The sequence below is a fragment of the Odocoileus virginianus genome, chromosome 34 (genome assembly GCF_023699985.2).
Source record: "Odocoileus virginianus isolate 20LAN1187 ecotype Illinois chromosome 34, Ovbor_1.2, whole genome shotgun sequence".
Taxonomy (NCBI): domain Eukaryota; kingdom Metazoa; phylum Chordata; class Mammalia; order Artiodactyla; family Cervidae; genus Odocoileus; species Odocoileus virginianus.
In genome coordinates this window covers 12,629,175-12,644,238 of record NC_069707.1, presented here as the reverse complement: position 1 = coordinate 12,644,238, position 15,064 = coordinate 12,629,175, and the positions used below count along the sequence as shown (strand labels likewise).

Sequence of the window (15,064 nt, the reverse complement as noted above, 5' to 3'; positions counted from 1 at the left end):
ACACTTCTCAAGCAAATCAAAAGGCCCCAAATCTGAAAATGGGTAGTGTTTCTGGCCGTGATGACACTTCTGCAGTTATTTTGCTGTGGTTCAGTCGCTCAGTCATATCCGACTCCATGGACTGTAGCCCACCAGGCTCCTCTGTCCATGGAATTCTGCAAGCAAGAACACTGGATTTGTGGTCAGTTCCTTCTCCAGGGGATCTCCCCGACCCAGAGATCAAACCCATGTCTCCTGCATTGGCAGGCAGATTCTTTACCACTGAGCCACATGGCAAGCCCACATATATATACACTCCTGCACAATTATACTGCTCCATACTTTAAGCTGTATATCTGAAATTTTCTCTTACTTATTCAGAATTAAATGTATTATTATCCTCTGTGTGGATACTTAACTGAGTGCTCCCTGAGTCTATTAAACTTACCACAGTGCCTGGCACGTTTTTTTTTTAAAAAGACCAATAAATCAATATGGCAGCTATTCTTATAACCGTTTTACAGATAGCAAAACAGATAAGTACAGAAATGGTATACTTAGCCCATAGGCACATGATTATAAATGGCCAACCTAGTACTCTGAAAGAGTTCCTTTGTATCTAATTTCAGATGCTTTCCACTAATTCTTGCAATTGTTTTTGCTTTAGTTTGGGGAGGGTTTGGTTTTTGTCTTTTACTTTTCAATTTTTATTTTACTGAAAACTTCATTGCATTTCACACTGATGGGGTTTTTTTTCTGACTCTGCCACTGCTTTTCCCTCATCTGCTAGGTACACCAAAATGAAGACTGCCACCAACATCTATATTTTCAACCTTGCTCTGGCAGATGCCCTGGCAACCAGTACCCTGCCTTTCCAGAGTGTCAATTACCTGATGGGAACATGGCCGTTTGGAACCATCCTGTGCAAGATTGTGATCTCCATAGACTACTACAACATGTTCACCAGCATATTCACCCTCTGCACCATGAGCGTGGATCGCTACATCGCAGTCTGCCATCCTGTCAAGGCCTTGGATTTCCGCACCCCCCGTAATGCCAAGATCATCAACATCTGCAACTGGATCCTCTCTTCAGCCATTGGTCTGCCTGTCATGTTCATGGCAACAACAAAGTACCGGCAAGGTGAGCGATGCTATGGGCCTGGGGGCTGGAGAGTATACAGATAGATATGTTGGTGACGTCACAAGCCAAGTAGAATTTACGGAGTGGCCCAGTGTGCTGCGGAACTGTAGTTTTCATGATTCTTTCTCATAAAATACTTTCCAATGTTTTGAAGTAGGAATTTTCCCCTAAAATTTTAAGTCCAGTGAACATTTTAGAGAGAATATAAACCAAAATCTGTTCATTCCTGATTCCTCTTCACTCACTTCATCCAAACAATGGCAGCATAAGAACACAGATCTTTAAAGAGGAATTAGAGCTTAGACCCAACATTAAGTGGAGGCTCGTTTGAAAATGTCAGGTGACTGCCTACATGACAAGTGTATGTTTTTAGACCTCGTTTCAGAATGATAAGCTACCCATCAAAAAGTGGAGTTAAGGGAACTTCCTGGTGGTCCATTGCTTAGGACTTGGCACTTTCACTGTGGTACCCTGGGTAGGGAAACTAAGATCCCACAAGGAAACTCCTAAAGAGTCTGGCAGTGATTATATTTTTATGTCAACTTAGACTCCATAGAGAATCGAGCTCACTGCAAGAGATACATAGCATTATCAAAATGAACAACCAAATGACATATTTGGAAAAATCAACAGAGATCTGAATTTTTTCCCATGAATTCTTTAAATCTTCCTTCCCAGATTTGTGTATCAATAGCCACAAGTTAGCTCAGGTCAAGGCTATAAATTTGAAAGCAAAATGGCAATATTAACACCTGATGATAGCATTAAATGTTGCTGCTAATTCTTCCTTATAATTCTTTTTCTCTAGGTTCCATAGATTGTACACTAACATTCTCTCACCCAGCGTGGTACTGGGAAAACCTGCTGAAAATCTGTGTTTTCATCTTTGCCTTCATCATGCCTATCCTCATCATTACAGTGTGTTATGGGCTGATGATCTTACGCCTCAAGAGTGTCCGCATGCTCTCTGGCTCCAAAGAAAAGGACAGGAACCTGCGAAGAATCACCAGGATGGTGCTGGTGGTGGTGGCCGTGTTCATTGTCTGCTGGACGCCCATTCACATCTACGTCATCATTAAAGCCTTGATCACAATCCCGGAAACTACTTTCCAGACCGTTTCCTGGCACTTCTGCATTGCTCTAGGTTATACCAACAGCTGCCTGAACCCCGTGCTTTATGCATTTCTGGATGAAAATTTCAAACGATGCTTCAGAGAGTTCTGTATCCCAACTTCCTCTACCATTGAGCAGCAAAACTCCACTCGAATTCGTCAGAACACCAGAGACCACCCCTCCACAGCCAACACGGTGGACAGGACTAACCATCAGGTATGCAGCTTTTAGGACTGGGTGTACCTACCAGGGATGACATGAAATTACAGAGCTTTTAAAAGTCCAACATTAGAATCCATTAGAAGTGGACCAGTAAGTCGGGGGTTGAGGTCAGTACAAGGAGGGAGGGAGGAGAGGAGGAAATGATGATCACTGTGGCCAAGGGACACTTCATTATATAAACCGAGCTCTGTGTATTTTGCACATAATCATTTAGATATAGAGACATTCCAATTAGAAATCCATAAATCTGCTTGAAGTCTGTGTCGCCGCAGCCTTTTCGTCTATGCAAGATTAATGACTTCAGCACATTGAAGAAGAGATCCTAATCTAGAATTCTGATTTCCCCTAATGTTAGATGTTTCATGCATATCATTCCAACATCCCTGTCACTTCTTTTTTTAGTTGAATACAATGGTTTTATTTCTTGTTCACTAGAATACAGAGCCCAGTGGAGGACTCACTGCCTTCCTTCAGCTCATGGATATTCCACCAGGAAGAGATGGGCTTTATAACTGATGGTCTCCTCTGGTGGCTCAGATAGTAAAGAGTCTGTCTGCAATGCAGGAGACCCGGGTTTGATCCCTGGGTTGGAAAGATCCCCTGGAGAAGGAAATGGCAACCACTCCAGTATGCTTGCCTGTAAAATCCAGACAGGAGAGTCTGGCGGGCTATAGTCCATGGGGTCACAAAGAATCAGACATGACTGAAGTGACTAACGTGACGACGACGAAGATCAGTGTGGGGATGAGTAGAGAGAGAGAGAGAGAGAAAGGCACACAGACTCTTAACTGCCTTAACCTTGACGTAGCACATTTGACTTTCAACTACAGTCCTTTGGCCCAAACTGGTCACAAAGCCCTAAGCAAGGGCAAGGAAGGCTGGGAAATTTAGCAGGGGGAGTAGAATTAAGTGTCCACTAGCTCTGCCACAGTGCTTCCGTGGCATCTACCTCTACTCCCAAGCAAAGTCCCTGTCACTTCTCTAAAGCCAGTCCTGCTCTGGTTCTGTGGTTGCAGAGACAGCATCAGCATTTTGCCCACTGTGGTAACGGGGGCCGAAGTTCCCAGGGTCACAGAAAAGGAGAAAAGGAAGTCAAATGGCCACCTTTGTTAAGTCATTGACTTGTAAATTTTCATACCTGAACTCAAACCTATTACTTCTTAGAATTAACTTAGCTTTATAACAGCATAAGTTATAAAAATTAGTTATAAACTAAATTAGTCTTAGACTGTAGCCCACCAAGCTCCTCTGTCCCTGGGATTTCCCAGGCAAGAATATTGGAGTGAGTTTTCCATTTCCTCCTCTAGGGGATCCCTCTGACCCAGGGATCAAACCCCTGTCTCCTGCATTGGTAGGTGGATTCTTTACCGCCAACCCAGCTGGGAAGCCCAGCCAACATGCCCCTTGAGGTCAATATTATAAGGACTGACTATTTCCTGGAAGATGTATCCCTACACATAAAAGAGTACAGATGGGTACCTGCAGGGAAGAGGCCAGATTTACACGCAGCAGTATAACCACACAAGAAATCAAAAAAAGAGAAAAGAGAAAAACATCTGTCTCGAAGCTACTAGTGCCTGTTCAGCCTCTGGTTTCAAAAGTTTGGCCTCTAACCTGTTAAGTAAATCAGTCACTTACTTATTAATGTAAGCAAGTAAATTTTCAAATAATGATGCCGGCATCCCCCAAATCACAGCTTATGTAATTTTATAACACAGAGCTCAAATACAAACTCCCTATGAAAGCAAATCCTCATGTCAAAAGCTTAGATAAAGTTTCTAGGATCAGGGAGCAGCCGTGGGAACAGATGTCTTCATAAAAAACACCCGGAAGCCAAATCAAGGGGACAGAAGGAGAGCCTGACTCCCTCAAGATGCAGCTGCTTCGTCTCTGCATTTTCTTCTCCCACTACCGCCACCCAACCCAACCCAGCTCACCCTTCTAATTGACCACAGGACTAATGCAATATGGCCCATAGGGGCATTAATCCTCATACCCTCGATATTAAATCACGCTCAAATGAACCCAGGAACTGGCAAGCCCTAGGGAGCATGAGGTAATGATGGCAGACCCAATTCCAACCAAAGGAAAATGATTAACTTATTATGTCTCATTTCTAATTCCATTTCCGAAAGGAAAGCCAGAAAGAAATGTTTTCCTACTCTGCTCCTTTTTTTTTATTTTTCTTCATCATCAAGACCTCTAAGCCTGTTCCTTTTGCTAAGCAGTGCTCCTTCTCAGTGGCTATGGAAATCTTGTTAATAACTTCAAGAGGGTAGGCATTTAAATCAGTTTTTCTCTAAGGTGAGGATAATACATTAACAAATGCAACTTCAAACTCTCAGTCCTAAACTATGGCTCAAATATTTTACATTGGAGAAATATATTTCCATTGGAGCAAGACGATGGACATTACAAAGGATTAGTTCTTTCTTCTTAAGCACCGGCTCATACCTTCCCTCTCCTTTGGCGTGTGGGTGTTGGCCTTATACCCTGGACCACTGCCGGGGCTGCTTGTCACATTTGATCCTCTGAGCATCCTTCACTTGCCTTGCTCCCCTGGCAAAACAGCTCCCAGCCTGTCTGATGGAGCATTTTTCCTGAATACACCATGAATGTCCTCCAGCTGTCCGGCCACTGTCCTTGACCCCCCTCCAAATCCTGTGTTTCCACATCAGTGTGGTCCCTGCACAGCCAGAGAGAGGAAAAAGGAAGCTAATTAGGGGAGCTCTGTTCTGAGTAACTAAAAGGTTTGCCTTAAAAATACATCCAATTAGGGCTTATCTTCATTGCTGCCTCTATGAAGCAGCATCAGTGTCAGATAACAGCAGAAACACATTAGCCCTGGAGCTGGCTGCTTTCCCAAAATGCCCAGCTGGGAGAGTTGGACAGAGAAGAGCGGCGGCTGGGGAAAGGGGAAAAGACACACTGGCATATCTGAAAATTAAGATAAATCAAAGATCCCTTTCACTAATCTCCACTGATGTGTCATCATTAGAATCAAGGCAGTTGCCCACATACATCTAGAACAATATATGAGCCTTTGATGATCCCTTCAATAATATATCAAAATGGTAAAATTATTTGAGGAAAAAATTGGAGACTTTATGGCTGTGTCTATGTGGGGTTAGTGGTGCAGAATCTGCCTGCCAATGAAGGAGACACAGGAGACATGGGTTCAATCGCTTGGCCGGGAAGATCCCCTAGAGGAGGAAATGGCAATCCACTCCAGTATTCTTTCCTGGAAAATCCCATGGACAGAGGAGCCTGTCAGGCTACAGTCCATGAGGCCACGAAGAATTGGCCACAACTGAGCACATAGAATACATAGGACACAGTTGGTTAGTTTACAAACGCAGTATCTGACAAGCAGGTTTTGTTCTTTCTTTTTTCTTTTAACTCATGAGCCATCATGTCATGAGACAAAGTTAACTGGATTCATATTAACATTTTCACTGCTTGTTTTAAATCTATACCATTGTAGATATTTATGTCCTGACTCTGTCTTTGTATTTTCTCCAAGAAATGTGTTATTCTATCTATGTCACATCTCAAGCACATTAGTCAACTTCATATTCTGCAGATCAGAGATCCAATAGCAAACCTTCCCAGGGTGTCTGTATTCTGACCACTGTATACTGAGACCATGTCCATACAACGCAAAGTCAAGTGCAGAGGTGGAAGTTATTAAGGTAATTCAATAAACCTTATAAGAAAGTTTTGTGCCCAGAATAAACTTTGAGTCATATAGATAGGTAAGGGCAACTTGGTCGGTTCTGGCTGCATAGCAAATCATTCCAAAATTTATTGGCTGAAAGAAGCCATTTACTTAGTTTACAATTCTATTGATCAGTGATATGGGCTGGGCTACGATAGACCGTTCTCCCCAGTCAGTTGGGCTGTCAGCCAGCTGAACTAGTGACCATAGTGAGAATGGCTGGCTCCTCATGGATCCGCATCTTCTGTCATTCATGTTAGCCCAGGCATGTTCCCATGGTGATCACAGGTTCTAGATTCAAAGGATGGGAAAACAGACTCCACCTGTTGATGTTCAGAGCTGCAGTCACATTGCAAAGGGATGTGGATGTAGGGACGGAAGTCACTGTGGCCACATTTGATCACCATCTACAGTAGCACATGCTGCCTGGGACAGGCAAGTCACAACTTCCTGAGAGGACAAACCACATCTGCCTCACTCTCCCTTGTACCTCCAGTATCTGAACGCATGAAAGATCTTGGAAGGCTCTTGGTATTTCAGGAGATATGGAAGGGGCCAGAATCATCCTTTTCTTGGAACTGATTGACAAGCTAAAGGATCGTGTGACATCTTGACTTATTTCATACTTACCCTTCAATATTATTCACAGGAGGGATTCTTCATTTTTTTCTCTCCAGCCTTTAGTCCTCTAATCCAGTTACACCTTTCAAAAATTTTCTTACATTTATGCCTGTCTTCTAATTTTAAATAAATGCTAGTGATGAGGAAATCAAGAACCAGACTCATGTGGGAGAAGGCGAGGGTGGGATGTTTCGAGAGAACAGCATCGAAACATGTATATTATCTAGGGTGAAACAGATCACCAGCCCAGGTTGGATGCCTGAGACAAGTGCTCGGGCCTGGTGCACTGGGAAGACCCAGAGGGATCGGGTGGAGAGGGAGGTGGGAGGGGGGACCGGGATGGGGAACACATGTATATCCATGGCTGATTCATGTCAATGTATGACAAAAACCACTACAATATTATGAAGTAATTAGCCTCCAACTAATAAAAATAAATAAATAAATTTTTTTTAAAATTAAAAAAAAAATAAAAAGCAAAAAAAAAAGAGAACTAGACTCAGTGCCCTAAAGAGGTCAAGCCCTGGCTCATTGTGGGGCGGGGGAAAAGGCTCATATTTTTTTATGCATTCCCAGGTCCAACCTACTACTCCAGCATAATGTGATTTATGTTTAACTTGTTGTCTTTATGTTTACTAAATCTTTGTTACATAGACTTAGGTAAAGGTATTCATTTTCCATTTGTTGTCAGTGCAGCTTAATTTCTTTGTATATGTATCACCCTGTTATTGCCCTCATTGGCTTCTACTTGGCTTCAAAATACTTCTATCATTTGTTCAAATCTGTCCAGGTCTAGCTCAGACCTGAGACATCAGCCACTACTGACCTGCCTTCCTGTGTGGTTTCCTCTCTAATCACATTCTCAAATGCACTTTTGTTTTGACAAGAGATTGATTTTTAATGCATAACATTATATTGTAAAAGAGAATTCTATTATATCTACTGGATTATTATTAATATTCAGAGTTTGTATTAACTATAACTATAATATTAATAATAATGGTATCTTACTCATATGATAGCATGCAGATTAAAAAGTACTTTTATCATATCGGCTTCAAATAATAACCCTAATGGGTAAACATGAAAAAAATAAATGCTCAAGGAGGTTAATAATTAAACAATATCAAACCATCAGTAAGAGGTACAACTCAGGCAGACATGTAGAATTCTAATATTTTCTAAACTTTTATTTTGTATTGGAGTATTATCAATGTTGTGAGAGTTTCAGGCGGACAGCAAAGGGACTCAGCCATACACATACATTCATCCATTATCCCCCAAACTCCCCTCCCATCCAGCCTGCTGCACAACCCTGACCAGAGTTCCCTGTGTTATACAGTAGGTCCTTGTTGGTTATCCATTTTAAATATAGCAGTGTGTACATGTCTATCCCAAACTCCCTAACTATCCCTTCCTTTCATCCTTCCCCTCAGCAGCCATAAGTTCATTCTCTGAGAGTGTTTTCCTGTTCTGTAAATAAGTCTGTTTGTATCATTTCTTTTTAGATAGAATTCTAATACGAATCAAAAGCTTTCCTCTGTTATCCCACAAAACACCATTGTGCACTCAGATATTAGGGTATGGCCTCAGGCAGAAGATTTCAAGCTTTACTATGAGCTCCAGAATAACTTTTGGAGAACTCGAAGGAAGCCTGGTTCACTGAGTCAGGGTAGGGTCCAAAAATCTGAATGTTGAATAAAACACTATACTGAAAACTCTGAATTAAAATATGACTTCATCCAAACACTATCACAGTTACTGGTGTGTCTAACTTGAGTACACCGTTCAGTCAAGATGACTGACACAATGTTTTTCACCAAATGAAACTTGTGCTTAACAAAATAATATAGGTATCCTTTGACAAAGCCTTAACTTTCTAATATATCAATCAGTGAGTCTTAGAGGAGAAAGTAACACACCAATGATAAAGCTAACGTTATGTCACCTCCTGTTAACTCCTCATCGATATGGCAAGCCCATTCTTAAACCCTTGGGTTACTATTTTTAAAGCAGTTTCTTGACATCTTAATCAAAGTAGCAGGTCAAGAAACTACCTACTTTGCATTTGTATTAACTATAAAACTGTATGATCCCTAGCTAAATTAAAAGCAGAAGCCTAATTTGTCAGATCAACTACATCATTCTCAAAAGTCAGCTCTCAATTTTTTTTACAAGACATCTGTGGAGAGCCAATTTAAGATGGAAAAGTATTTCAATTCCATGACAAAAGCCCCAAAATGAGAATAGCTTGCAAAATTACCATGCTTGACTACATTAATGCATATTTTTTGAATGGGGTCAAAGTGGCTATACTTGCCATTCTTTGACTTAAAAGGAAAACAGTTCCAGTTATGAGTGTGTGTGTGTGAGAGAGAGAGAGCATACATGTGCATGATATAGTTGTGCCTCTATGCATGTGTAGTACTAAAGTATATCTATGTTTAAAATGAATACCCCCTTTCATAAGTAGCAGAAGAAACAGTTATGTTTCTGTAAATTGACTACAGTCTGAGAAAAGAAAATATTGCTTACTTGGAAATGTATTTATTCCCACAAAATATTTGGCTATTAGTAATAATTGACCTGAAAAGAGATTTCTCCAAAGAAGATATACAGATGGCCAACAGGCACATCGAAAATGCTCAACATCACTAATTATTAGAACACTGCAAAGTAAAACTACAATGAGGTATTATTTCACATAAATCAGAGTGATCATCAAAGTCTGCAAGCAATAAATGCTGGGGAAGGCATGGAAAAAAAGGAACCTTCCTCCTACACTGTTGGTGAGAATGTGAATTGGTACAGCCACTATGGAGAACAGTATGAGGTTCCTTTAAAAAACTAAAAGTAGAGTTGTCATATGATCCTGCAATCCCAGTCCTGGGCACATAACCAGACAAAACTCTAATTCAAGATATACATGCACTCCAATGTTTATTGCAGCACTATTTATAGTAACATAAAACATGGAAGTAATCTAAATGTACATTAAGAAATGAATGGATAAGGATGTGGTATATATATACAGTGGAATATCACTCAGCCACCAAAAAAAGAATTAAATTAACACCATTTGCAACAACATGAATGACCACACTAAGTGAAATAAGTCAGTAAGAGAAAGGCAAATAGCATATGTACCACTTACATAAAAATGATACAAATGAAAGTGAAAGTCATTCAGTCGCGTCCAACTCTTTATGACCCCATGGACTATACAGTCCATGGAATTCTTCAGGCCAGAATACTGGGTGGGTAGCTTTTCCCTTCTCCAGGGGATCTTCCCAACCCAGGGATCGAACCCAGGTTTCCTGTATTGCAGGCAGATCCTTTACCAACTGAGCCACAAGGGAATGTATTTACAAAACTGGAACAGACTCCCAAACAGAGAAAACAAATGTATGGTTATCAAAGTGGATAGCAGGAGGCAGGAGACAAATTAGGAGTTTGGGAGTAACACATACTCACTACTATAAATAAAGTAGATAAATAAGATTTATTGTACAGCACGTAGAACCATATTCAACATCCTGTAATAAGCTATGATGGAAAAGAATCTGGAAAAGAAATATGTGTGTGTGCATATATAACTGAAACACTTTGCTGTATACTTGAAACTAACACGACATTGTAAATTAATTATACTTCAGTTCAAAATGGCTAAAAAAAGAAAAGAAAGAAACAGAATTACAATATTTTCATTTGGATAAATTCAGGCTTATCTAAAATAAGACTGTTAGAAATAATATTTATTAACCACTTTGTATCCAGTGTATCTTATTTAATTCTATAAGGTGTGGGTTATTTCTACAGTTGAGGAAATCAATGTTTAAGGAATTAAACGCCCAAGGTCATAGGCAAAAAGTAGTGACTGAGGAATGAATCCAGTTGAATTTTATATTATAAACCTCTTAATTAATATACCCTACTCTCCTCCCAGTCTGTTTTCCCCTTCACTCAGTGGTGGCTTTGAGAACTAGATTATAGCATTTATATACTGACAGTTTGAATGCCATAATAGCTTTATATAGGTTTGTTTAGATGTACTCATAGTGTATTTTTGTATCTGTGTGTAAAAGTAAGCAGTCAAATGAAGTTTAATGACTAGCATAGAGAATTAGAAATTCAGTAACAGGGATCTCATTTGAAAAGACCCTACTGCCGGGGAAGACTGAAGGCAGGAGAAGGGAACGACAGAGGATGAGATGGTGGGATGGCATCACCGACTCAATGGACATGAGTTTGAGTAAACTCTGGGAGTTGGTGATGGACAGGGAGGCCTGGCATGCTGCAGTGCATGGGGTTGCAAAGAGTCAGACACAACTGAACGGCTGAACTGAACTGAATGGGAATCTCTAATTTTATAAGCCTAGAGACACAAGGATTCCCTTGCCACTGGCAGTCTTAAAAGTCCAAACATCATATTTTGCATGCATAAAACGGGATGCTACAAAAAATCAAGTGTTAAGATTTGATATTTTGGGAATCAGAACAAATGACTCTTTCATAAGCTTTTTAGTTTTTACAAGTTCCACTGAGTTCTTACAGAACACTATTACAGTGAAATGCTAATATGTGGTCTATGAGAAAATAGGTTTTAGGTGAATATTCAGAAATGTTGCATATTTGTTTGCATATTTGCATATTATACATGTCATGGAGACTGACAGTGTGGATTAGCATTTTAAAGGCTCTAAAAAGCCCTATTGTGTGTTTATGTATAGGTGTGTGTGTCGCATTTAGTTCTATATATGTACTCACATCTTGTTTTTAAGCTAAACTTTTCAAACTTATCTGAATACAGTTTCAGTTTTGTGGTTTTTTTTTTAATTGAGCTTTCCTGGTAGCTCAGCTGGTAAAGAATCCTCTTGCAATGCAGGAGACCCCAGTTCAATTCCTGGGTCTGAAAGATCTGCTGGAGAAGGGATAGGCTACCCACTCCAGTATTCTGGCCTGGAGAATACGATGGACTGTATAGTCCATGGGGTACTTAAATTCTGGGACTTCCCTGTAGCCCAAACAGTAAAGAATCAGCCTGCAATGCAGGAGACCAGGGTTCAACCCCTGGGTCAGGAAGGTCCTCTGGAGAAGGGAATGGCAATCCACTCCAGTATTCTTGCCCGGAGAATCCCATGGACAGAGGAGCCTGGTGGGCTGCAGTCTGTGGAGTCGCAAAGAGTCGGACACGACAGAGAGACTAACACAGATATAATTGCATTACAATGCTGTGTTAGGTTCTGCTGTACAACAGAATAAATTAGTTATACATGCACCCAGACCCCTTACCTCTTGGACTTCCCTCCCACCCACTCCCCATCCCACCCATCTATGTTGTCACAGATCACCGAGCTGAACGCCCTGTGCTACACAGCAGATTCCCACTCAGTTCAGTTCAGTTCAGTCATTCAGTCGTGTCCAACTCTGCAACCCCATGGACTGCAGCACGCCAGGCCTCCCTGTCCATCACCAACTCCTGGAGTTTACTCAAACTCACGTCCATTGAGTCAGTGATGCCATCCAACCATCTCATCCTCTGTCATCCCCTTCTCCTCCTGCCTTCAATCTTTCCCAGCATTAGGGTCTCTTCCAATGAGTCAGTTCATCGAATCAGGTGTCCAAAGGATTGGAATTTCAGCTTCAACATCAGTCCTTCCAATGAATATTCAGGACCGATTTCCTTTAGAAGGGACTGGTTGGATCTCCTTGCAGTCCAAGAGATTCTCAAGAATCTTATGCAACACCACAGTTCAAAAGCATCAATTCTTCAGCACTCAGCTTTCTTTATACTCCAACTCTTACATCCATACATGACTACTGGAAAAACCATAGCTTTGACTAGATGGACCTTTGTTGGCAAAGTAATGTCTCTGCTTTTTAAAATGCTGTCTAGGTTGGTCATAACTCTTCTTTCAAGGAGCAAGCATCTTTTAATTTCATGGCTGCAGTCACCACCTGCAGTGATTTTGGAGCCCAAAAGAGTAAAGTCTGTCACTGTTTCCATTGTTCCCCATCTATGAAGGGATGGGACCAGATGCCATGATCCTAGTTTTCTGAATGTTGACCTTTTAAGCCAACTTTTTCACTCTCCTCTTTCACTTTCATCAAGAGGCTGTTTAGGTCTTCGCTTTCTGCCATAACAGTGGTGTCATCTGCATATCTGAGGATACTGATATTTCTCCCAGCAATCTTGATTCCAGCTTATGCTTCATTCATCCCAGCGTTTCTCATGATGTACTCTGCATATAAGTTAAATAAGCAGGGTGACAATGTATAACCTTAACGTACTCCTTTTCCTATTTGAAACTAGTCTGTTCTTCCATGTCCAATTCTAACTGTTGCTTCCTGACCTGATTACAGATTTCTCAAGAGGCAGGTCAGGTGGTCTGGTATTCCTATCTCTTTCAGAATTTTCCACAGTTTGTTGTGATCCACACAGTCAAAGGCTTTGGCATAGTCAGTAAAGCAGAAGTAGGTGTTTTTCTGGAACTCTCTTGCTTTTTCAATGATTCAGCAGATGTTGACAATTTGATTTCTGGTTCTTCTGCCTTTTCTAAAACCAGTTTGAACATCTGGAAATTCACAGTTCACGTACTGTTGAAGCCTGGCTTGGTGAATTTTAAGCATAACTTTGCTAGCATGTAGCTATCTATTTTAATCACAGTAGTGTATATATCTCAGTCCTAAACTCCCAATTCGTCCCAACCTCCCCTTTCCTCCCTGTGTTCATATGTCTGTTTTTCTATTTCTGCATCTCTATTGCTGCCCAGCAAATAGGTTCATCTGTACCATGATTCTAGATTCCACATATATGTATTAATATATGATACTTGTTTTTCTCTTTAACAAATCACAGAATGGTTTGCCTAAGCACTTCAAAAAGTCCACCATAGATCATTAGTTCTAGTTAGGCACAAATCTGTTTCAAATCCATTTTACTAGAATGAATGACAAGGTCTCATATTTCTAGGCATTAACCAGGATTCTAAAATTGATTGTCAATCTCATTCTCTCTCTCATTCAAAACATACGGTATAAATACAAACAAGATAATGAAATTTTATACCTCTGAAAATAGAACAGATTGTCTTTTGTTTGGGTTTTCACTTTTGTTTTGTTTCATTTTGAAGTTTGCTGCTTTCTGGTTACCATCCTAAAGTGGGAAGAAATCTACATTGCTTTGGGATATGTTTTCAGTGCTTTAAATTACACCTTGCTAGTAAGAAGCCTTATAACTGACACATTCTTTTGTTTTGAATGAAACATCTTTGAGGAAAGTGTGTTTCTTTTTTATTGGAGTATAATTGCTTTACAATGTTCTATTAGTTCCTGCTGACCAATGAACAGAATCAGCTCAGCCTATGTATTTATCGCCTCCTTGGACCTCCTTCCCACCCCCATCCCACCACACCCATCTAGGTCTTCACAGAGAATCAGCAGAGTTCTCTGTGCTATGCAGCAAGGTCCCACTAGAAAACAGGATTCTTTTAAGAGTGATCTATGTTTAACTGTGAAAACCATACCAAAGTTTAAATAATAACAATCTTTCTTGTGAAACAATACAAAATCAGAAACCAAAAAACCTGGTTCTCCAGCCAGCTGTGTGGGTCTGGCATCTCGTGCTACTGGCTGCCTAGGGGACCTCCTCTCAAACAGGACTTTCCTACCTTTTTTTACTAGCCAATGAATCAGCTAGCTCATTTCTGGTCTTGATTAATTACCCCCATTCAGGCTCTTGAGACTAGCTACTCCTAGTGAACAACAAAAGAGGTAATCACCAAGGCTTCCTTTTGCAAAAGAATTTGTTATATTGAACAAAAATTCATATTAAAAGCAGAAGGAAGCAAATGGCATATTTGAGTCTGGATTAGTGGCTCAGTGGTAAAGAATCAGCCTGCCAATGCAAGAGATATGGGTTTGATCCTGGGTCAGGAAGATCCCCCGGAGAAGGAAATGGCAACGCATTCCACTGTTCTTGCCTGGGAAAGCCCATGGACAGAGGAACCTGTCGGGTTACAGTCCAAGGGGTCGCAAAGAGTCAGACTTGACTTAGCAGTTAAACAGCAACCTTTGATATATCAGATTATTCCACCTCTCCTTGAATTCCCCCTTACTGAAGTATGACCCCTTGCACTCTACATTCCAAAGTGTCTGATTCTAGCAATGAAACATGGAAGAGGGGGTGAGTTCTCTACTGCTTACATAAATGGAAACCTTTGCCGATGAGTCATTCACTCGCAAAGTTTTCTTGTGGGTGGGTGGCTC

General features: G+C 40.8%; 1 protein-coding gene across 2 annotated transcripts in view; it reads left to right on the top strand.

Annotated features, from left to right (window-relative positions):
- Window positions 1-15,064, top strand: part of OPRM1 (opioid receptor mu 1) — a 51,819-nt gene that overhangs the window by 31,695 nt on the left and 5,060 nt on the right. Inside the window, exons 2-3 of one of the 2 annotated variants that reach the window (XM_070461402.1) lie at window positions 770-1,122; window positions 2,042-2,451. In XM_070461402.1, the coding sequence (XP_070317503.1) occupies window positions 770-1,122; window positions 2,042-2,451 (763 nt within the window). Of the gene's footprint in view, window positions 1-769; window positions 1,123-1,930; window positions 2,452-15,064 lie in introns of both variants that reach the window. The other variant, XM_070461401.1, reaches the window with a different exon arrangement.